Source organism: Perna viridis, chromosome 3, assembly GCF_037379345.1.
Source record: "Perna viridis isolate PV_CMFRI_1.1 ecotype Kerala chromosome 3, ASM3737934v1, whole genome shotgun sequence".
NCBI classification, from domain to species: Eukaryota; Metazoa; Mollusca; class Bivalvia; order Mytilida; family Mytilidae; genus Perna; species Perna viridis.
This window is the reverse complement of record NC_142447.1, coordinates 52,801,502-52,823,938: the sequence shown is the minus strand read 5'-3', so window position 1 is coordinate 52,823,938 and position 22,437 is coordinate 52,801,502. Positions and strand designations below refer to the sequence as shown.

At 32.4% G+C, this 22,437-nt stretch overlaps 1 protein-coding gene and 1 long non-coding RNA gene across 4 annotated transcripts; one reads left to right on the top strand and one right to left on the bottom strand.

Moving 5' to 3' along the window:
- The first annotated feature begins 1,211 nt into the window (after positions 1-1,211).
- On the top strand, positions 1,212-22,247 carry LOC148622868 (chondroitin sulfate synthase 1-like). Of its 2 annotated transcripts, XM_088573149.1 has the most exons (4): positions 1,233-1,352; positions 1,766-2,631; positions 7,435-7,462; positions 18,344-22,247. In XM_088573149.1, the coding sequence occupies exons 2-4, from the start codon at positions 2,564-2,566 to the stop codon at positions 19,874-19,876; spliced, it is 1,629 nt and encodes a 542-aa protein (XP_088429275.1). In that variant the 5' UTR covers positions 1,233-1,352; positions 1,766-2,563; the 3' UTR covers positions 19,877-22,247. The 2 variants fall into 2 exon arrangements, with proteins under 2 accessions (XP_088429274.1, XP_088429275.1); XM_088573148.1 differs by lacking the exon at positions 7,435-7,462 and having other exon boundaries at positions 1,212-1,352.
- Positions 8,234-10,329, bottom strand: LOC148622869 (uncharacterized). Of its 2 annotated transcripts, none has more exons than XR_015920713.1 (3): positions 10,201-10,329; positions 9,612-9,695; positions 8,234-8,364 (listed from the first exon to the last, which is right to left on the bottom strand). It is a non-coding gene; the product is annotated as an uncharacterized LOC148622869 (long non-coding RNA). The 2 variants fall into 2 exon arrangements; XR_015920714.1 differs by lacking the exon at positions 8,234-8,364 and adding an exon at positions 9,078-9,204.
- Positions 22,248-22,437: the final 190 nt, after the last annotated feature.

The following is a 22,437-nucleotide window of genomic DNA, read 5'->3' as shown; positions in this document are numbered from 1 at the left end:
TTTAGGCATTGTTTCCTATTACTTAAATAACTATCAAAAAGAGATAGGACACTATCAGAAACATCATATAATTTAATTTTAAGGAAACCCTTTGATTAGTCCATTAAAATTGCAGCAACAAATTAAATTTTATCTATTTTCCAATCTTCTAATTTGTTTTTATTAAATTGTCCTGGCAACTACATCATTATCTAAAAGCTGATCAAAAACTTTTAATTTTTTGTACAAAGAAATCAGTTATTTGTTCATAAATTGCCCTTTCAAACATTGTTGGGATTGATGGTGAAACACTGACAAATCTATAATTACCTTTTGTAAGTACACTATTCTTTTTATGTACTGGTTCAACTTGTGCAACCTTTAACTCATCTGGAAAAAAACAAAGGTACATAAACTCTTATTTATTATATTTGTAACTGGTTGTATAACAACTGGCTTAGACAATTTCAAAATATTTGGTGTCACTTGATCAAAACCAGTGACTATTTAATGCCTAATGTACGCATTTGCGTTTCTACAAAATTATTATCTATCGGTTTAAAATCAAAACTGTCTGTACTTTTATTTTTACAAATTTCATTAATTTTCAAAATACCTGCATCGCTTTGACGCAGTCCTTCCTAATGTCCTTAGCCACGTTTTTTTTTCATTTGCATTTAAAATAATGTCAGTTTGGACAGCCTTTGATGGTAAGGAAATGCTTTATTGTTGGCCATGTAAAATCACCTGCTGTCACTCCCATTTTTTGTTCATTTTGTTTTGTTTTGTTGTTGGGGCGCTTTAGTTTTTCCGACGCAGTCGGTATAGCTTCGCTTTTCACGCTTCGACCTTAAGGACGCTCTTCTATGGAAACGCAAGTCACCTGATCGCAGTTCTTTTTCCCGATTGGCCAAATACTGATGACTTAGTGGGGTTCGAAAAAGGAAATTGAAATTGGGTGCCATGCGTTATCTCCTGATGAAAATTATAAGTAAAAAGAACAAATTTTACTGCGTCGGCTATCTTTTTTTAAAGATAGTACTTGTTTTTATCTGTGTGCTATTTTGTTTATGATGTCTATGATGATAACCAAACGTACCCATTAATAGAGCAAAGGTAAAGATCCGAGATGTACCGATAAGACAAGCACCCGTTGCACATGACTGGTTTCCATTGGTTTATCAGTCTTTGTGTTACCTCTGACCTTTACCCTCACCGAATTACTGGGGTAAAAAACGGAAATGTAACACTTCATTCATAAAACCATGTTGACTAGCTATCTGAGCGAGACAGTTATGCTGTTCTTTATGTTAAAGACGTCTATCGTGAAGATAGGGTGATGGATGATTGCCTGACATACTCATGATGATACGGTAAAACTGATTTTTTTTAACGCTGACTTATTAGTTCATATCTTAATTTCAAAAGTTCCAATATTATTTATGTGTTTATTGGATGAAAAATTACGTACAACAGTAAAATCGGAAACATTAAAAACCGAACTAAACGACCCATAAAATCAGGCGATAAACGTTCGATAACAAAAAAATTCTATATCTCCATTATTGTAGGTTAATTCATGTTTTATCAGTAAATTATGATATCAAAACATTAAAGATAAAATTACATAGCTCATCTTATGTGCCAAACACACTATCATGAAATAATTATTTATGTTATTAATTAGATCACAAAACTATCACATTGCCAGTACAACTTGACATGACTAAATGATTCTCTATTTTCAGTTGATTAATTCAAATTTAATGTTTTTTTCTTTCTATAGAGAGTGTGGAAGGAATGTGGACAATGGCTAAAAAGAATGGAATACGAAAACACCATTTTGCTGGACTTGTACTGGGGTTATGTCTTGGAATTATTTTGTCATCTTGGTGTAGGCAGAAAATTATTCCATGTGCACCATTGGCAGGGAAGTGTTGTAGGACTATCCATGTTAATTATCATGTAAACATTGCTGTAGATCATTTTGAATTTCACAACAAACCTAATCTACTAGAGCCTGTCAATAAAAAGAGTGACAAAGGTTTAGACTTAGAAAAGTATATCAATAAAAATGAGAAAAATTTCCTTCTAATTGGTATAATTACAGCTAAGAAGTTTCTTGACAGTAGGGCAGTTGCAGCATTCAAGACCTGGACAAATTCATGTAGTGGAACTTGTAAGGTGATTTTCTTCTCTAGTGAGGGCTCAACAACAAAGAAAGACATACCCCTTGTCAGTCTTCATGGTACAGATGACTCCTATCCACCCCAGAGAAAATCACTGTTGATGCTGAAATTCATGCATGACAATTATGTGAACAATTTTGAATGGTTCATGAGGGCTGATGATGATGTCTTTATTAAAGGTGACAAAATTGAGAAGTTTTTGCGTTCAGTGAACAGCTCAATTCCCCAGTTTATCGGCCAGGCTGGAATGGGGAAGAAGGAAGAAATTGGAAAACTCTTTCTGAATAGACATGAAAACTTTTGCATGGGTGGCCCAGGGATGTTGTTCAGCCATACTACAATGAGAATGTTTGCCCCAAATGTTCAGCATTGTGTTGACAATTTATTAACGACCCATGAAGACGTTGAAGTTGGCAGATGTGTTAGGAAGTTTACTGGTTTGTCATGTACTTGGGCATTTGAGGTAATACATTATTTAAGTTTTATTTACTCAAACCGACAGAATTTTTCATGATATCATGTATATACACGTACTTTGTACATTGTTCATGTTTTTTGGTTTGATGAGATCTTAAAATGTGCAGATATATATGTCTGTTACAAGTTAGTGTGTGTTTGTTATACAAATGTACATGTACATGTATACATGTCTGTATAATACATGTGCATTCAATTTACTTTTTTGAGGAAAGTAAAGGTGCACCAATCATTGAGGTCTTTCATGTATCAACTCCTGGTTCTGAATTTGTTAATCAACTTTTTATTTTCATACTTCTGTATTCCTACTTTTTCTGTCCCATTTGTATGTTGACATAGAAAATTTGAAAGAATGAGGTTGTGGCTGAAAATTAGCTAAAAATCTTCTCCCAGATCTTTTTAGCTCACCTGAACTAAAGTCCAATTGTGTGCTAATCACTTACATCTGTCAGTCAGTTGTTTTCTCCTCACTCAGCATATTGTAACATTATAAGGAGGTTTGCTTGAAATATTTGTTGATTATGCTGATTGTTCAAAAACATACATGTAGTTGCCATATACATGTACATTTATTGAACATAGGGGTGAAACAACTTATTTCAAGTACCTGTAATATCTTGAAAACTATACATGTATATAGACTTCCGTTTTTTAGCTTTCTTTTATGATAGATATTGCTGTAAAGGCAAAAGATGGTCGCCAAAAATATTGTTGTGATTAAACCTACCTAAGTCTCTAGAGTTGAAGTTGTACTTTGTATGACAACTCAATGATAGAAATATATGTACATGTAGTGCCCTTTTAAGATGAAAAATGTTTGTGTAGAAATTGTAAGCCAATATCTTGAAAACCATCATTCTTTTACAAGTAAATAAAAACTTTCAGTTCAAATGATTCCTATGATAAAACCTATAGAAGTCTCTATTTGTTTTCAGTTTGAAAGAAAAAAGAAGGATGAATTTTGCAATTTTTAACCCAAATCTTGAAAACATAGTACATGTAGGTAGAAAGAAACAGTTAAATGATTGATGAAATGATCAATATGGTAAGACCTACATACATGTACATGTATGAATATTGTACAATGAATGAATAAGTTTTCCAGTTGGACAAAGTTCTTGGACAAATTCGTTTTAGAGAGTACATTTGTTGTAAGTTGAAAGAGTAATTAAGGGAACCAAGGTTATAGCGGTAATCAAAAGAATGTAATCCAGGGACAAAGACCAGACATGGAAAACAGACATACACAACAAAGAACATACAGTAACTAAAATCATACATACAAATTTATGGGTTTTTTTTTTGCAGTTTTTAGCAAATATTTTAAAAACCATAATACATGTGCATGTATGTGTAGATAATCCTTTTGAAAAACATACTTAAGATTCATCTGCTTTCAATATGTTTAATATCTCCTTACTTGAGTTGCATGTATTGCCCTTGGAAGACAAAATGTGACAAATTTTGCTGTTTTACACACTTCTGTTTTAAAAATCTTTTAAGATAGAAGGGAAGTAGAAACTGTTGAAAGAATCAACAGATCAACCCTTCAAAAGATTCTATTGAGCCATGGTATTGAGCCACCCCAACAGTGTTAGGAGTTATTTTCCTTGGCTTGAAAGGTAAAAAATAAACTCTTTCAGAGCTTGTTGTTGATAAATATTTTAAGAATTTTAAGCAGATAGGCAAAAGGTTTCAATTGCTGAAATATATTTTACTCCTGACATCATTGCTCTCTAAAAATTCTCTAGTCAATTCATTCCATTGCTTCATTTTCCCTGATGTTCCTGTCATGGCATCTGCTGGTATTCTAAAACCTGTACCAAATGAAGATATTTTTCAAGAGTTGAAGTTCTACCATTGATAATAAATAATATTCAGATAAATTCCCATCTTTGATGTAAATGACACTAGGCACAACGGGGCAAGGTCTGTCAACATTACATTGATGATTGGAATGAATCACTGACTGTAAATTTCTGCTTAGTAAAAACAATAATGAATTGTACAATATAGTTCTCTGCATTAAAGTGTGTTAATAACTATTGTTGTGTCCACACAGCCACTTGCCCCAAATGAATTGAGTAGGTAACATCATTCATAATGTACTTGACAAAGTTCTTTATTATGTTCCATTCTTGTTTATTTAACTTAATTAACTGCCAACAGTCATAGAGACATCATACTATCTGTCTTGTTGTCTATGTACAGTTGCATGAGAGCAGGAAAAAAATAGGATAGGTACATGTAGGTAGAAAATTTTTTTTTTTTTTAAATACATTTTACATTGAGTTAAATGGCTAAACAGTGTAGACTTTAACAGTGCTTGAGCCAAATTTAGGGCAGGCACAAAAGAATAGGGTAGATAAGGTAGCAGTAAACAGACATATTTTTTTGAAAGAGTATACATGTAAATGTAAATATGTTCCTTGATATTTATGTACATTTAAAATGTGTTCTGTTTGTACAAAACTTTAAATTAGGTTCAAAACAGTTAAAATCTCATTCAGAAATAAAAAAAAATTGTACAAAATGATGTTTTAATTTGTTTGTTTGTTGGGGTTTAGCGCCCGAGCAGCAATATTTCAGTTATATTCAGGCAAATGTTTTAATTGGTACATTTATATTGTAAAAACTTTTGGTCATTTTACATTGTATAAGCATTTCCTTTTCAAACCTTTAAAAAAATCAAGTACAATGTCACTGCAATGTACAAGAAATGAATGCTATGAAAAATATGTTCGTAAAGCTTAATTCTAAAAATTATTGAAATGAAGAAACTCTGAAGGAACGAGGTGGGCTGTAACCTAACAGCCAAAATTTATTTTATTTTATTTTATTCTATATGTATGTTAACAAATTAAAGTATATCCAAAATATCTCTCATGTAAATACTACAGCAAATATCCAAGTACATTTGTAAATTCTTATGTCATGCTTACAAGTATGCAATGTATGAACCATGTACAAGTTAACATATATATGTTTATACTAGACATCATTTTTCAATTCTTATTTACATGTACATGTAGCTCCATCTTGAAACATGAGATATTTGAATTTCTAATGAGAACAGGAAAATACCCTAAAGAAAAAGAAAACAATACTTATATTATACTGTGTGTCTCAGAGGTCACCTTACATTAGAGTGACAGGTTTGTTGTCAGAATGTGGTCAATGTACACATGTTTCATTATATTATAATGCAAAAATGGTAGAACCACAGTATTAAGTCCACCTAAATAGTTTAACTTAGAAGTCTGGTAAATGTACATTGTATCTGTACTTAAATGATTATATACATTAGTACATACAAGTGATATATATATATATGTACATATACAAATATATACTAACAGTACATGTGTATAATTCTGACTTCAGTCAATGTTTGGTATCCATGAGTCTTTTAAACATTTGTAAAATTTGGTTCAGTTGACTACAGAAGTTGAAATTTGACCAAAATATACGTATTAGGAATGCCCTTTTATTCGACCTTTGATATTTGTAAAATTACATGTACATGTATAACCATTTTTATAATGATTCTGCTTAACTTACAAGTATCAAAAATTGTATTCTCAAGCATAAATTATAGGCATGAAAGATGAAAAACTAATAAAAAAATATGCTATCGTTTTTTATTGGTGGAGTTGGATAATGGGATGTGACATACATTTCTTGATTCCAATAAATTTGGTACATTTATAAGGTATTGGTAGCAAAATGTATCAATGGTGAGGCAGTTCTATTGACAAGGGACAGATAAGTTAACTTGTTTTCAGTTTTAAACTTATTCATGTTTTCTAGCTCCATAATGCATATCTAAAATTTGGCTGAAGATAGCAGTACTACATGTACATATTCTGTGTCCTGTACATGTACTGGTACATTTGTTTATTTGCGAAGTCTGTCAAAGTATCCTTTCCTTATTTAGTTGCACTTTACAAAGCACTTGTAGTAATACATCTTTAAGTTAATGAGAAGAATTAGGTGCACAAGATATATGAATGCAATAAAGATCATTGCGTAACATCCGACTGCAATGAATCTCTTTGTAGATTAATCTAAAGGCAGTCTGGGAATGTGGATTAGCTAATCCTACTCATGCTATAAATCTTTTGTCAGGATGGTATGATCAGGATGGCCTGATCACAATGGTCGGATCATTTTACTTGATGACAGACCATTCATCTCTGTAAAGTAAAACCATATGCATCTCCTTTTTAACCCACCCTACAATATCAAATGGTAAATTACTTGTTAACTAATTGACTAACAGGTTGTCAAGATAACCCAGTAATCATAGAAGTTAGTGGTCTTTCACTTTAATACAATTACATTTGTAACAAAACAAAGATGAAAAATGTCCAAATAATGAACATCTTTGGGAGGTTAACATTTAACAATTGTTTGCAATCAACTGAAAATAGGGTAGTAAGTTATCAAACAATTATTTGGTTATGAATATGACCAATAAAAGTATACTTAAACATTTATGTGTAGGTGTCCAATATGTTGTGTATGCAGACTTCATGAATTGAAAGTGTCGTTTACTGACTGAAGGTTTAGTTTTGTCTCAAAGATTCAATAAATAAGAATCCAATTTTCTAGTCTATCATTACATTTCAGTGTAACTGAGCAACCTTTCCTCGAATGTCAAACTTAACACTCTTGTTGAACAGGACATAAATTTTCTTAGACGTTGTTTCATGTTTTACCTGAAATTTGAATGTTTTATAGAACAATTACTTTTTTTGGGGGTTATTTTTGTCAATTTATATTGTAGGTTAGGTGTTATTTTAATAAAGTACATGGTAAGACACATGGACGAAATATTATTTAGGTCACTTGAATGTTCATACATTGTATATTATATAGGTCACATTTGCATAGTTACTAATTTTCATTTTCTTAATAACATTTTATTTGCTTTATAGATGTAAGAATATAAACTGCCCTATTTCATACATGTACATGTTTTTCAGCTTTTAAATTTTTAATGAGCTGTGATATGTTCTTGAGACCAAAATCTGATACACTTAGGTGTTTTCAAGCAAAATGGAAGTACATGTAGTCGTGAATAACCAAAATATGATGACTACTGCTAAAAGCTAGATGATTTTAATAGTTCATCAGACTTGTTCTGTATATATGTTAAGTCTTTGCCTCCATTGGCACGTCTGGTTAATTTATAAATTAATTCTATTTTCACTATAAAATGCATTTGGCATTGCAATAGTTCCAACAGATATTTTAAAAGCAAGACAATTTTCGTTACCTATAACATGTTTTATATTGTTTTTAAGTACCCTTATACAATGTACATGTTCATGTTAGTATGTTTACTTTTAAGTTGCTTTTGTTAAACACTGAAAGGTGTTACAGGGAAGTTCTAGGTATAAATAATGAATAACTGTTGCACCTGGTCCCAAGTAACTAATGCCTTCACTTCATGGCTGTTGTCAGTCATAGATTATTAGTAAATTAAATATTTCACTCCACTTTTTTGGACCAATCTGAATTGAATGAGAGTCTTCATAAAGGGAATGGTTCATATTTGTTTCTGCATGTAGTTGATTGAATAAAATGACTTCCAGAAGGTAGTTTAAGCTATTGATAGACGACTTTTTGGCCATCTTTCTTGACTTTTACTTTCAAGTTTTAATGCCTCTCAGTTATGGAAAATGCCTTTTTACAGCTGAAGCCACTCAAGAACCTAATGAGAAAAAAAAACATTTTGTGGTATAATTCTGAAGATACTTTGCACACATGTTTTACAAATACAAACTGAAGCAATCTGCTGTTTGTGCCTGAGGTCAGCTGTGTGGTCTTAAATCCATTTTTTGAAACCCTATTTGGAAAGATTGTTTGTTAATTTGTGTCAGAAATTGTAATTGCTGCTCATCTATTAAAATCCAGATTACATCTTAAAAGCCTGGAATTGTATGTATCCAGAATACATCCAGCAGTTCTCACAGATGCCTGGAATTATATGTAACTATATTACATCTAGGTGAGCAGTTCTCTCAGAACCCTGGAATCGAATGTAACTAGATTACATCCAGGTAAGCTGTTATCTCAAAACCCAGGAATTTTATGTACCCAGAATACATCCAGGTAAGCAGTTCTCTCAGATGCCTGGAATTGTATGTAACTAGATTACATCCAGGTGAGCAGTTCTCAGAAGCCAGGTAATGTACATGTATGTATTCAAGATACATCCAGTTGAGCAGTGCTATCAGGAGCCTGAGATTGTATGTAAGGTATTTAGGGTGCGTCCAGGTCAGCAGATCTCTCAGAAGCCTGGTGTGGACTTGTACTGGTATGTATCCAGATTACATCCAGGTGAGCTGCTCCCTCAGAAGCTGGAATTGTATGTATCTAGAATATGTCCAGGTGAGCATTTTTCTCAGAATCCTGGAATAAATACCCCCAAGGTGAGCAGTATAACCTTGGCATTTTTAAGCTATGCTCTTTTCCTAATAGGTTAGGCTGACACATGAAAAGTTCAGAGGTTATGATGATTCCTGTTACTTGTAGTTACTCACGAGAGTATCTGAAAGAAAATCAATATGGACCAAATCTCCACCTAATGAATTGCTGGTGCAACTTCATAATGGGTACACTTTCAGAGGGTGACCAAATTAGTGTGTCAGATTCTCTATTGAGTTTATATATGAAAAATATTCGAAGTTATGGGTAAGTATAATATAGCAGTTGCAAAGTTATTTTTAAAGCCCCTGTCACTAATTTTCATATACATTATACATGTACTATGTAGTTTGATCCTCATCCTTTAATCCTGAACAAACAGTTTTTCATACCTTTTTGTTTTTTTAATGGTGGATATTGTGTGGATTTTTGGTATACATGTACATAAATTTTGTAACAGTTCTTGTTATATTGATTTTTATTACTAAAAAATATAAACACTTTGGACTAAAAGTATCATAGAGTTATCACCTGAACTTTTTTCTTGACCAGCTTTTATCATCTTCCTGCTGCCAAAAACCAATATTTTGTCAAGCTGTTTGAAACACTAATTTGCTGTCCAAAATATAAAAAAATGTTATTTGTGTTGCTCTAACACAATTATTTGGGTATTGATCATTAATACCCAGGTAACAATAAACTTGTTCCTTCCAAAGCAGTGCATATCACAAATAGAGTTGATAAACAAATTAAAAATATATCTGATGAGAGTTAACAATATTATCATATTCGATTGAATATGAAAAGTATGAATTATTGGTCTGCATCACCTCTCAGTTAAAAGGCAAATGTTAAACTTCCAAAAGTTTGATATATGCTGTAAATTGATAAGACGTGTGTAATTCATTTGTATCTGGACATTACAGTAATCTAGGTCATTTTAGTATATTTTTTAATATCATTCTGGATCAACATACAATGTATTCTAAAGCTATTTTTTCATGGGATCAATGTACTTGGTATGATAATCGATACATGTATATCAGTTATTTATGAAAAATATATGGTTTACAAGTATTTTGGTGTTGCATTTTTTCGAATTACAAGATATTAAACTTACCTGCATGTGTTGCATGTTCTATTTCAATGCACTTTTTATAATTTTTGTGCTTACACCAGCTAGTTCAGTAAGATCTTCTCCTTTGTTACTTTAAACTAGAAATTCTCTCAGTCTGCAAGAATTACTTCAATATTTGAATAATTTGCTGATGAGGAAACCTTATAACCAGGGAATGGTGTAAGGCTTACTTGAAAAACAGTCACCACTTTTCCATAAGATTCATTTTTGCACTTCAAGTGTCAATTTTCGTGAACTTGTTTATCAACCGCATTTGCAATAAACACCACTTTTGGAAGGAATGGGTTTATCAGCTTGTACTTTGTCAATATTCCTCTCATTTTGCAAGTAGTACGCCAATTTGTCATGTTGACCTAATTTAAGATATTCATGACTAGTACCTATTTTAGCAGATAGTGTTGATAGAACTACATAACCATTGCTGATCCAGATTGAATTTAAGGTGGCACTTTTATAAGTGTTACCAAGAGATATTGTTGAAAAAAAGAGTGTCAATTGTTCCATCTAAAGTAACCTATTTATGGCCTGCTGAGAAATTCCTACTTAACCAAATTATTTCCAGAGATCTGAGGAAGAATGTGTTTATCTGATGAATTATTAGAGATTTTTCAAATCTCTCAAATCTTTGTAGTATGTTAGCAGACATCAGGTCAACCCATAGAACTCAATGCTCCCTGGTTAATTCGGTATATAGCTTTCTACTAATGAAAACATTTACGTCTGTCGTAGGTTGGTGTTACCCTATTGTAGCTTTAAGCAGTGAAATTCAATATCATTGAAGTCCAGGTTATGTACTCTACCAAACACAGCTTTTCTGTTAATTTAATAGAAAACTTTTTCATAAATGAACTTTATCAAGAAATTAAATACATAATAAAGCCATGGATATGTCTAGGTATTTGTACTGGTAAAGTGAACATCATAATCTGGTACTTTACTGATACTTGTCTGGACTTTTGTAATGGGATTTAGACATATCAGTCATAAATCTCATTCTAGATAGTCATAGTCTAGGTAGTCTATGCATTCAGTTAAACCATCAAAAAATCTGAACAATATTTTGTCTGCTTCAATAATATTCTGTTTCTGCTATTTTTCCTATTTTTATAAAATAATGATTGTTGCTGGTAGTAACCTTTAATTTACTAGTATGAATTTGAGTGCATTTGGGTGATTTGGTGTGGCAATCAGTTTCATCAAGGTAAAATGTATCATTGTTAAGAATGTGTGTATGTTTCTCAATAAATCACTGTCAGATTTTCTCATGTCTGTAGTCTGTATTCAATGAAAATATTAATACTTTGGTTTTTGAATTGTCAGTTACTTTTGTGGGAGTCTGGTGGAGTATTATTAATATGGCTGTTGTTGATTCTGCCACACCTGTTAAATCATTACTAGAGGTTTATTATTCTGATATGATGGATTTGCCAGACTCCCTGTAACAGATTCATGGGGTGACTGACTTCTTTAAAGGGTCAGATAAGGTCACTTCAGGTCAGACATCAAAGCATTCTCTCCATGAGTATATGTGCTTGACCTTTCCTGTTTCTGTAACAGACCACTTGGAGTTTCAATGATTTCTTTTGTGAATTTTAATTGTATATTAAATTAATTGGAGGGGCATGGGACCAGTGATAACTTTATGCAAATACTTATTGATAATAAGTTGGTTTTATCTTTTGTGGTTTAAATGTTCCACCATGATTAGAGTTTCACTAGATGTAAGTTAGAATGTGGTATGATGTTCAATCGGAGAGTTTCACTGGGTGTAAATATGAATGTGGTACGATGTTGAATCAGAAAGTAATACTGGGTTGTAAGTTGGAATGTGGTACACTGTTCAACCAGAGAGTTATACTGGGTTGTAAGTTGGAATGTGGTACAATGTTCAATCAGAGAGTTATACTAGGTTGTAAGTTGGAATGTGGTACAATATTCAATCAGACAGTTATACTGGGTTTTATTGAAATTGGGTACAATGTTATACCGGGTTGTAAGTTGGAATGTGGTATGATGTTGAATCAGAGAGTTATACTGGGTTGTTAATTGGAATGTAGTACAGTGTTACATTAGAGAGTTTCACTGGGTGTTGCAGTACCTGAACTGATCTGTGCAACAAAAATTGTGATTGGTCACCAATCAGTTTCTGGTCAGTCATTGATCTGTCAAACTGATCCATTAAACCGGTGATTACATCACGTGACCAAAGAGCGGTCACTGTTATTTTACGGTTTTTATTGTTTTCATTGTCAATTTTACACATATTTACATAATGTAATAGATTTAAACATCAATTCATACTTTAATTTTACATTTCTTTTGTTTCAAACAGATCTAATGTCATTTTATCTAACAAAACTGCGATCAGATCGGTCACTGGTCATCGGTTATCGATCCTTCAGCGATCAATCAGTCAATGGTCATCGATCATCCGTCAAATTGTTCACGGATCGGCTCAGGGACTGTAGTTGGAATGTGATACGATGTTCAGTGAGAAAGTAATACTGGGTGTAAGTTTAAATGTGGACAGTATTCAGAGTAATACTGGGTGTAAGTATGAATGTGGTACGATATTGAATCAGAGAGTTATACTGGGTTGTAAATTTGAATGTGGTATGATGTTGACTTAGAGTGGTATACTCAGTTGTAAGTTGGAATTAGGTATAATGTTATACTGGATTGTTTGTTCGAGTGTGGTACGATGTTGAATCAGAAAGTAATACTGGGTGAGAGTTTGAATGTGGACAGTATTCAGAAAGTTAAACTGGGTGTAAGTATGAATGTAGTGCAATGTTGAATCAGAGAGTTTTACTGGGTTGTAAGTTAGAATGTGGTACGATGTTGAATCAAAGAGTTATATTGGGTTGTAAATTGGAATGTGGTATAATATTGAGTCATTGAGTTATACTGGCTGTAAGTATGAATGTGGTATGATGTTGAATCAGAGAGTTATACTGGGTTGTAAGTTAGAATGTGGTATGGTGTTGAGTCAGAGAGTTATACTGGGTGTAAGTATGAATGTGGTATGATGTTGAATCAGAGAGTTATACTGGGTGTAAGTATGAATGTGGTATGATGTTGAATCAGAGAGTTATACTGGGTTGTAAGTTAGAATGTGGTATGGTGTTCAATCAGAGTTATACAGGGTTGTAAATCTGAATGTGGTACGATGTGGAATCAGAAAGTAATACTGGGTTGTAAGTTGGAATTAGGTACGATGTTGAGTCTGAGAGTTATACTGGGTTGTTAGTTTGAGTGGGGTACGGTGTTGAATCAGAGAGTTATACTGGGTTATTAGTTTGAGTGTGGTACAACATTGAATCAGAGCGTTATACTGGGTTATTAGTTTGAGTGTGGTACAACATTGAATCAGAGCGTTATACTGGGTTATTAGTTTGAGTGGGGTACGGTGTTGAATCAGAGAGTTATACTGGGTTATTAATTTGAGTGTGGTACAACATTGAATCAGAGCGTTATACTGGGAAACTATTCATGTTTTATAGAGACATTGATGACTTTACCAACATTGATAACTTTACCAACGTGAACAAATTAATTTATATTTTATTATTGTTCAGCCAAGGAAGGATATAGTAATGCTGCTTTCTGTCAGACATTTCATCTCTTTGTGAATTTTTAGCTGTCTTAGTACTCAGGAAAAACTTGTTTCATGTTTAACATTGAAAATCAACTACACTGGGTGCAATCCTTGTATTGTCCCTATCCGCTGCAATACACAACAGGAAGTTTTTGTAAGTTGTAGAGTTGTAAGGATGGATATTCCATAATCTAGCTTAAATACCTTTTAATGAGATATCTGCCATTGTGTTTAAATTTAATTCCCCTTGTCTGGAGGTAAATTGTATAGAGAAGTGTCATGGTTTTTAGACTACAACAGTGCATTAAGTAGAAATCTGCAGTCCAATTCAATGTCTTGTAGAGAAATAGTTTTCAATGGTAAATCATTATGCAAATTGGAAATACATGAAGTAAAGAATTACAAAAAATGGTCTGCAGCTGATATGTATGTTCCATAGGTGATGTGGATTAACAAAACAATCTATCTCATTGTGGATACTTAGTATTATCAGTTTCTTTTGTTATTTTGTCAGTTTCAAAGACTGTGTTGTGGGTATGTTTCACTGTTTGTTTACATGTACCAGCTCTTATTGAAATTGACTTGACTTGATTTGGTCATACATGTATAGAACTAGAGGTGATGCATGTTCATGTTGTGAATTTCTTACAACTTTTTTAATTGTTTTGGTGCCAAGATAATTAGTACACTTGTTTACGTCTATATGCGGAGATAATTAGACTTTACACTTCCTGTAAATTTAGACAGATCATTTGTTAGATGTTAATTTGTTTACGTTAACTTAATAAAGCCAACTAAAACAATCACATGAATTAAAGATTCATTTGATCTTCAGTTGGGAAGATTTTAGAGCTTTAGTAAATTAAAGTTCACAGAATTTCTCATGTTTACTGTGTATCATCAAATCTGTTTATAAAGATGCAGCTGCATCCTAGACACACTTGATTAATTATTAGATGTGAATTAAATTGTTTGTTTCTTGTTTGTAGGGATTTATGCATCAGTGTTCATTAGAACTAAAAGTGCACTTGCCATTTTCATATTTTACCGTGAGCATAACTGTGGTGGGTAACAAGTTTGATTCCTGGCCATTTATACCAAAAACTATAAAAATAAAAAAAAAACATGCCTTACCAATACTGCATGTAATAAAATGGACACTGGTTTGGTTAAAGTCAAAGCAGACTTGTTTTCCTGCAGGTTTGTGCTTCTAAGTCATCACTATGTACATGCTAAGTGTTCTAGTCACATACAAATAATTATAAAATGTCTTGAACAATTAAAATATCAGCAAATGGAGTTAAATTACAATCAATCAATCAATGTCTCTTGGAAATACAGCAATATTAAGGACCTGAAGAACAAACACCATATGCTTGCTGTATATTCATTCATTTTACCCAATGCACTAAAGAATAATATATTCTTTACTGCTTCTGAACTTTGGCAGACAGTTTTGTCTGGAAGCAGTCATTAAATTATAATCAGTCTCTCGACCTCAGAGTAAAGTTCAAAATCATGTTAAATTGAGTATATATGAGATGAGATGATGACAATGAGTTACTTCCTAAATTACACTACCATCCTGTTTATAGTAGCTTATGTTACATGGCCTTTGTCCAGTAATGATATTCTCATGCATGAAGAGTTGTACAATTACCTATAGGGCTAACAATGCAGGTATGTCTGTTGTAACCTTTTGGCCTCTCAAAGATTCCTGATTAAATTTTTCACTTGGTTTTCTTTACAGTTTTGTGAATATCAATGAAGACACTAATGGGTTATAAATTTTTACTTTGTGTCCATTTGTTTGTTCTTCTATCTATTTTGTGTCAGTTCCTCATTTGTAATGACCTAAAACAAACTTTTAAAACTTCAACATTAAGTATTCAAGTGCTTTAAGTTTAACTGACTTAATCCAGATCAGCTGATCCAAATATTGGTCCTACTTAATCCAGATCAGCTGATCCAAATATTGGTCCTACACATGTGTGCTGATACCGTTAAGATTGATATGTTAAGCATTGAGGCAATACAATTGTCTCGGAAGATTCAGCATTTTATATTATTGTTCTGTAAACAATATGTGTAAAATGTTGTGTAAGTTGTATAACATATTTAAAGGAGAGTTTCTTTAAAGCATTGTTTGATGGTAGATTTTTATGGTTTGGACATCTGTGGATAGTAAACTGCCATTGCTAACTAATATGGACATGTAACAGTACCAAAATAAACAAATTTAACGAAATCCAATTAAACAGTGTTTATGAATAATTGTATTTTTAAAACTTTATTATTATTGAATGTAATTTTTTAATACAGTATAAAACTTTAGACCCATGATGTTGTAACAATCAGACCCCCCTACAGCCAGATGGTATTATCTCTACAGGAGTCAGCATCCTGTGGTATCATGTAACTATTTAATGTCTGTTTGACAGGCCAGATGTCAGAAGGTACTGCTGATATTCTGTGTTAGTAAACAGATTATTTTTGGATTTGGTAACATACCTATTGTTACTAAACAGACTTTTGTTTACTTGATCATCACACCCTCTTTTATCTTGAATTATGGCTGCCTTGTTGTATAATGATTTGATGAAGAAGTACTGAACTTCCTTATTATTTGTGGGAAACCATCCTGTAACCTTCTCTTTCAAAATGATAGTATGAGTTACCCCCAATTACCCTGACTGTGAAGTAAAGTTACAAATCTCTGAGAAAATATGAAACTGTTAACAGGAAGAAAATCTATGAAAAAATATACAACTTGGTCCAAAAAGAAGGCAGAAAGAGTAGGTAAAACTTTACTTTCTGGAGTCTATTTCCTCCTAGAATTGTGTGAAATTATAGTATTCATGATCTGGTAATAAAACCGTCGTAAGCCCTTTGCTTCTCAGTCTGTTGTATTTCATTACATCAATCCAAACTTTATGGGTTTGAAAATGGCTGCATATTGTTATGTCAAATTTTATTACCTTATAATTGAGTTGCATGTGTTCTTGTTAATATATTGTTTCTGTACTATGTGTAAAAGAGATTTTCACATATTTACAAAGAACATTTATGTTTTACAAATTATTGTTAATTTGCTGTTTATCCTAATCTCATTTTACAATTGAAAAGAGTCAGTTAGATATAAATTCTTTCAATTATTGGCAGTCATTGCCCTATGTATGAATCACTAGTATCAAACTGGTTAAGCTGGTGTTTTCTCACACTTTTATGAATTATGAGTTTTGCACTATCCCAGGCCTTTTAGTCATATTGTCCCACTGACTTTGGAAGTTAGTTCAAGGTGAAGCAAGTTGACAGGCCAGACATGTTAATAAAAGAGATCTCATTTTGATTGTTTGATCTGTCTAGAAGTGGGATTTTCTCAGACAACCTGTACAAATTAAATATTAGGTAATTTTGGCTTGATTGTTGTGCATATCCTGACAGTTTGATTATTTTACACCTGTAAGATGAGATATACCCTTATTTATGTTGGTGACTGGTAATCGCAGATCTAGAACAGAGTTGTCATCATATTTATGTTGGTGACTGGCAATCGCAGATCTAGAACAGAGTTGTCATTCTATTTATTTATAGAGAGCAAGTTTTATATCTTACAAGTCTCTTGGCCTGGAGAGTGCTTCACTCCCACTGAAAATTCCATTTTTGTCTAACTTTTTTGTCTTTCACAAAATTGATAACATTTATACAGTGTGTTTGCAGTATAGTGGTTAATGTTTATCTCACGAACTTCATGTGCAACTCAGTATTTATAATATGGAGTTAAAAGTACAAATGTCATTAAAGACTGTCTCATGTATAGTCAGTCAAGAAGCACTTGTTTAATGAAATCTACAACACAACGATTGTAATGAAATGACATTAATACTTAAACTACAGCAGATTGTAACTGGTTTAAACAGGGTTAACCAACATGGTCTGATTATGTAATAATACAACCATTACATCTTTAACACCTCTCATAAAATGTATATTGACTCAGCCTTTAAGTACTTACAATATTGCTACAGTTAGTGTTTGTTCTAAGTACTGGTACATCCATTCTTATGCTTATACAATTTATTATGAGTTGGTGGTTGTGTGAGATGTATATGTACTTGAAAAATTTGAACATTCATACAATAAATCATTATTTCAGAAAAGATTGTCTCATGAAGAGTTATACATGTATTACTTAGGGTTGATGTTCGGTATAAGCCATATTTCAGGTTGAAGGAGAGACCATGTTCTCTTTTTGCTTTTTCATGTGAATTTTGACTACCAATACTCAGATGTTTGTCTCATGAACATTTCCCTCACACCTTTACTTCTAATGTTTACAATTATGCTTAGGTCATCAGACAGTGTGGTGTCCTATTGTTCATTATTTATGAACTCTAAATAATTAGAAATAACTCTATACACAGTATTATAAGTATACACAAGTAATTCAATGAACATAATGTATGGATTTAAACCTTGTGCTATATATTCATGTACATAAAGTATAAAATATTCTTTTTGTTTCAGATGCAAAGTTTGTTTTACCAGAACTACAAAGAAGAAAAGGGTTCTTTTAAAACAACGCTGAAGGACAAGTCTGTTAGGAAAGCCTTGACACTGCATTCCATTAAGGATCCACAACAGCAATACAGGATTCAAAATTATCTTCACTCAACACACATTCAAGATCTTCACCAAAAAGAGTTCTACTTACTACGGGAGATAACTCATCTAGAACAAAATTTAGGTATTTTGAAACCAACCGATACAATAAATAGACAAGCTTTGATGCCCTCTGTTTCAAAACATATTCCAAAAAACAAAAGTGACATTTTATCATGGGACTTTCTATCTAAATCTATCATGTCTCACAGAAACTTGAATCCAAAACGTGGCATAAACAAACCTCTGAAATATGCTATGGAAGATAATATTAATCAACTACTACAGTTAATGAATAAAAATGCCAGACAGAAGGGCAGGACTATAGACTATAAAGATCTATGGTATGGATACAGGAGGGTTAGCCCTCTGTATGGGGCTGATTATGTCCTAGATCTTTTGTTAACATATCGAAAACACAAAGGTAGAAAGATGACAGTGCCTGTAAGGCGTCATGCATATCTAACACAAACATTTCGTCAAGTTGAATTTATAGAGGATCCTGCTACTGCATCCTCAGACATTGATTATAATGAATCTGAATCTCCTTTTACATTTAGAGAACTTGGTGTTCATTCAAATCAAAGAGACCTTTCCAAAACTGTTATACATTTTGTTTTGCCACTGGCAGGGAAAGTAAATGTATTTGAACGTTTTATGAAAAACTATGAGGATGTATGTCTCAAACGAAAGGAAGCCACACAGCTTCACATTGTTGTGTTCAGTCATGAATCTGATTCGTCATCAGTAGATACTCTAATCAGCATTGTTGGGCAATATCAAAAAAGATATGGAGGTTCAAACATTGAAGTTATTTATGCCGATGGTCCTTTTGCTAGAGCCAGAGCTTTAGATCTTGGCATGTCTCAATTAAAAGATGATGATTTATTGTTTTTCATTGATGTTGACATTCTGTTTGATATAGATGCTTTACATAGAATACGTTTAAACACCATTCAGTGGGTACAAGTGTATTATCCAATAGTATTTAGCCAATATGATCCATCACTTATATGTGATGAATCAGAATCATGTACAATCAGCAGGACCAATTTTACATCAGATCTTGGATATTGGAGAAGTTTTGGGTATGGAATAGTCAGTACTTATAAAAGTGACCTTAAATCAGTAGGTGGATTTGATACCTCAATAAAAGGCTGGGGTAAAGAGGACGTTGATCTCTATACTAAATTTGTAGAGAGTAATTTAATGTTGCATCGCTCAGTGGATATCCGGTTAGTTCATGCATTCCACCCAGTAATATGTGATGCCAAGTTGAATGAGGCACAGTACGAGATGTGTATTGGGTCAAAAGCATCAAGTTATGGATCACAAAAGCAGCTATCCAGTATTTTATTAAGTATACCAAATGTTTTAAATAGTAATGATAGGAGATGATGATAGGTTTTATGTAGAGTAAATTTCAAAATTGTTTTATTTTTGTAAAATTTATTTTAGATATTTTTCAATATAAATTCAATTTATTGTTTATTTTGATCAAATTAAGTCTAAGAATTTATGTTACTCATAGATGTTTATAATATTTTAGTTTGTAAATATTGTGTCATTTACTAAGTATAGGATAAATATGGCTGATTGGAAGTGGTGAATAACCAAGATTTGATCACACAAAATATATAGAGTAAAACTTACAAAATCGTGAGCTGTTCAGCATGACTGATTGAGTTATTCTTCACCAACAATTAGTTATCCTTTTACATGTACATGTATAAGATTAAACACAATTAGTTATCCTTTTACTTGTACATGTATAAGGTTAAACACAATTAGTTATCCTTTTACTTGTACATGTATAAGGTTAAACACAATTAGTTATCCATTATACATGTATAGGGTTAAACAATGTTTTATTGTTATTTTAAACAATAGTCTGCTTTAAACAGTATTATGAATGTCAAACAACATGGGTATATTGTGGTGTTTGGCACAAAAAAAGCTTTGAGTGAAGTCAAAATGGTCAATATTCATCTATGAAATATGGAAATTTATTACCTGTACGCTAGTAAAATATGATAAATCACTACTACTTATGTCTAGTTTATTCTATATTTAGCTTACAATATTAAACCACTATAGCAAATTTGAAGCAACCCAAATATCGGCCATTGACATATATTCAATCTCTTTAAAGATAAGATTTGTTCAGTGTAATTTTAGAATGCTTAATTTTCCTGATGTTATTGAGTAACTCACATATTTTGATAAGACCGTTTTGGTTTGTGAAAAACAGCATTAAAATGTGCAATTTATAAGTGTTTGTATAAAACTTGTAAACATGCAAAGTAAATAGATTTGTCAGGTATTAAATGCATGTACAAGGATTTTTAGATCTATCCTGTGACAGAAATAGAATCTATCATAAGAGGGGGATGACTATTTGTCATTTGTACAGCTCTCTGTTGCATCATACTTTTTAGCTCACCTGGCTGAAGGCCATGTGAGCTATTGCCATCACTTGGCGTCTGTCGTTGTCGTTAGCAATTTTCAAAACTCTTCTCCTCTGAAACTACTTGACCAATTGGAATCAAACTTAAAATGAATGTTCCTTGGGGTATCCTGCATAGAACTAATGGGGTTTTTTTTGGTCCTTTGAAAAACATGGCCACCATTACTAAAAATAGAACGTAGAGGTCGCATATATCTCCAAAACGGTTAGGTTTAGCCAAATTCTGACACGCGGTAAATGTGTTCAGCATGATGAGATCTATCTGCGGTCAAACTTTCATTTTAATCTATTAAGCCATGTTGAAGTTATTGCCCTTTTTCAAAGTTCTTTGCTATTTTTAGTGTTATTTCTTTCAAAAATCTTCTCCTCTGACACTGTTTTACCAATTGAAACAAAACTCGATATAAGTGTTCCTTAGGGTATCCTGCATAGAACTGTAGTGGGATTTTATTGGTCCATCAAAAAACATGGCCACTGTTACTAAAAATAGAACTTAGGGGTCAGACAGTAGTTTTTCGCATATATCTCCAAAACTGTTAGATTTAGCCAAATTCTTTCAGTTGCTGAAATGATCCTTATTTTAAGGAGTACAAAAGTCTTCAGGCATAAAATTTGTCAGACACCTTCTGATAAGAGTTATTGCCCTTGATGGGGGAAAATGACAGTTTTTTTTTTTTACAGTTTTCAGCCAATGTCTTGAAAAACTATGATAGATTTAGACTGAATTGATCCTTATGATAAGTCCTATCAAAGTTTTCTTGAGTCAAAATTGTTGGACAACTTTTTGTTTAATTTATTGCCCTTGAAAGGCAAAATTCAACCAGGTGAGTGATTCAGGCTCCTGGGAGCCTCTTGTTTATCACATCCTTTATGTTTCCATTGACAGAAGCATTCTACTATATATAGAATTATCAGGCTGTATATGGTACAGTCACTTGCATTTCAAATTGCTGATCAATTTAATTGACCTTTGGCAAAAAACATAATGTGCATGTATATGTGCATGAAATAATAATCAAATTGGTAAGGGGTCATTTTCTTTCTGACAGCTGCTATTGCAGCCCCTTTTTTTGTTGATATATGTACATGTGCAATTCCTAAAGAGGTGAGGAATTTCACGTCTAGAAAAAGTGTGAAATATTGCAGGAAAATCTATTTAGTATGAATAAATCTTTGAAAAAAATAATTTAATGAAATACATCTTTTAAAAAATGTCCAAAACCTTTTTAAAAAATGCATTGTTTTTAATTACATATATGAATTATTATGGCTTATTAGAATTGACATATGTTTGGAATGAAAAAAAAATAATGGATGGTCCTTTGTCATGTACATATATTTGTAGGATAGTAGTCTCATTTATGAGTAACGTATGTCTTTGTAGCTATTGTTTTGTAGTATTTTTAGATATTTTATGAGATTTCGATTTTGTGTACAATATTCTTAAGGTCATGTTATTTCTTTATATGAGTTCCAGAGCTTGAGCTGGAAG

Excerpts from the sequence above, each read along its gene's own strand:
- LOC148622868 (XM_088573148.1), top strand. The coding sequence starts at position 1,780 with ATGTGGACAATGGCTAAAAAGAATGGAATACGAAAACACCATTTTGCT. Across the intron at positions 2,632-18,343 it reads CATGTACTTGGGCATTTGAG|ATGCAAAGTTTGTTTTACCA; the intron begins GTAATACATTAT and ends TTTTTGTTTCAG.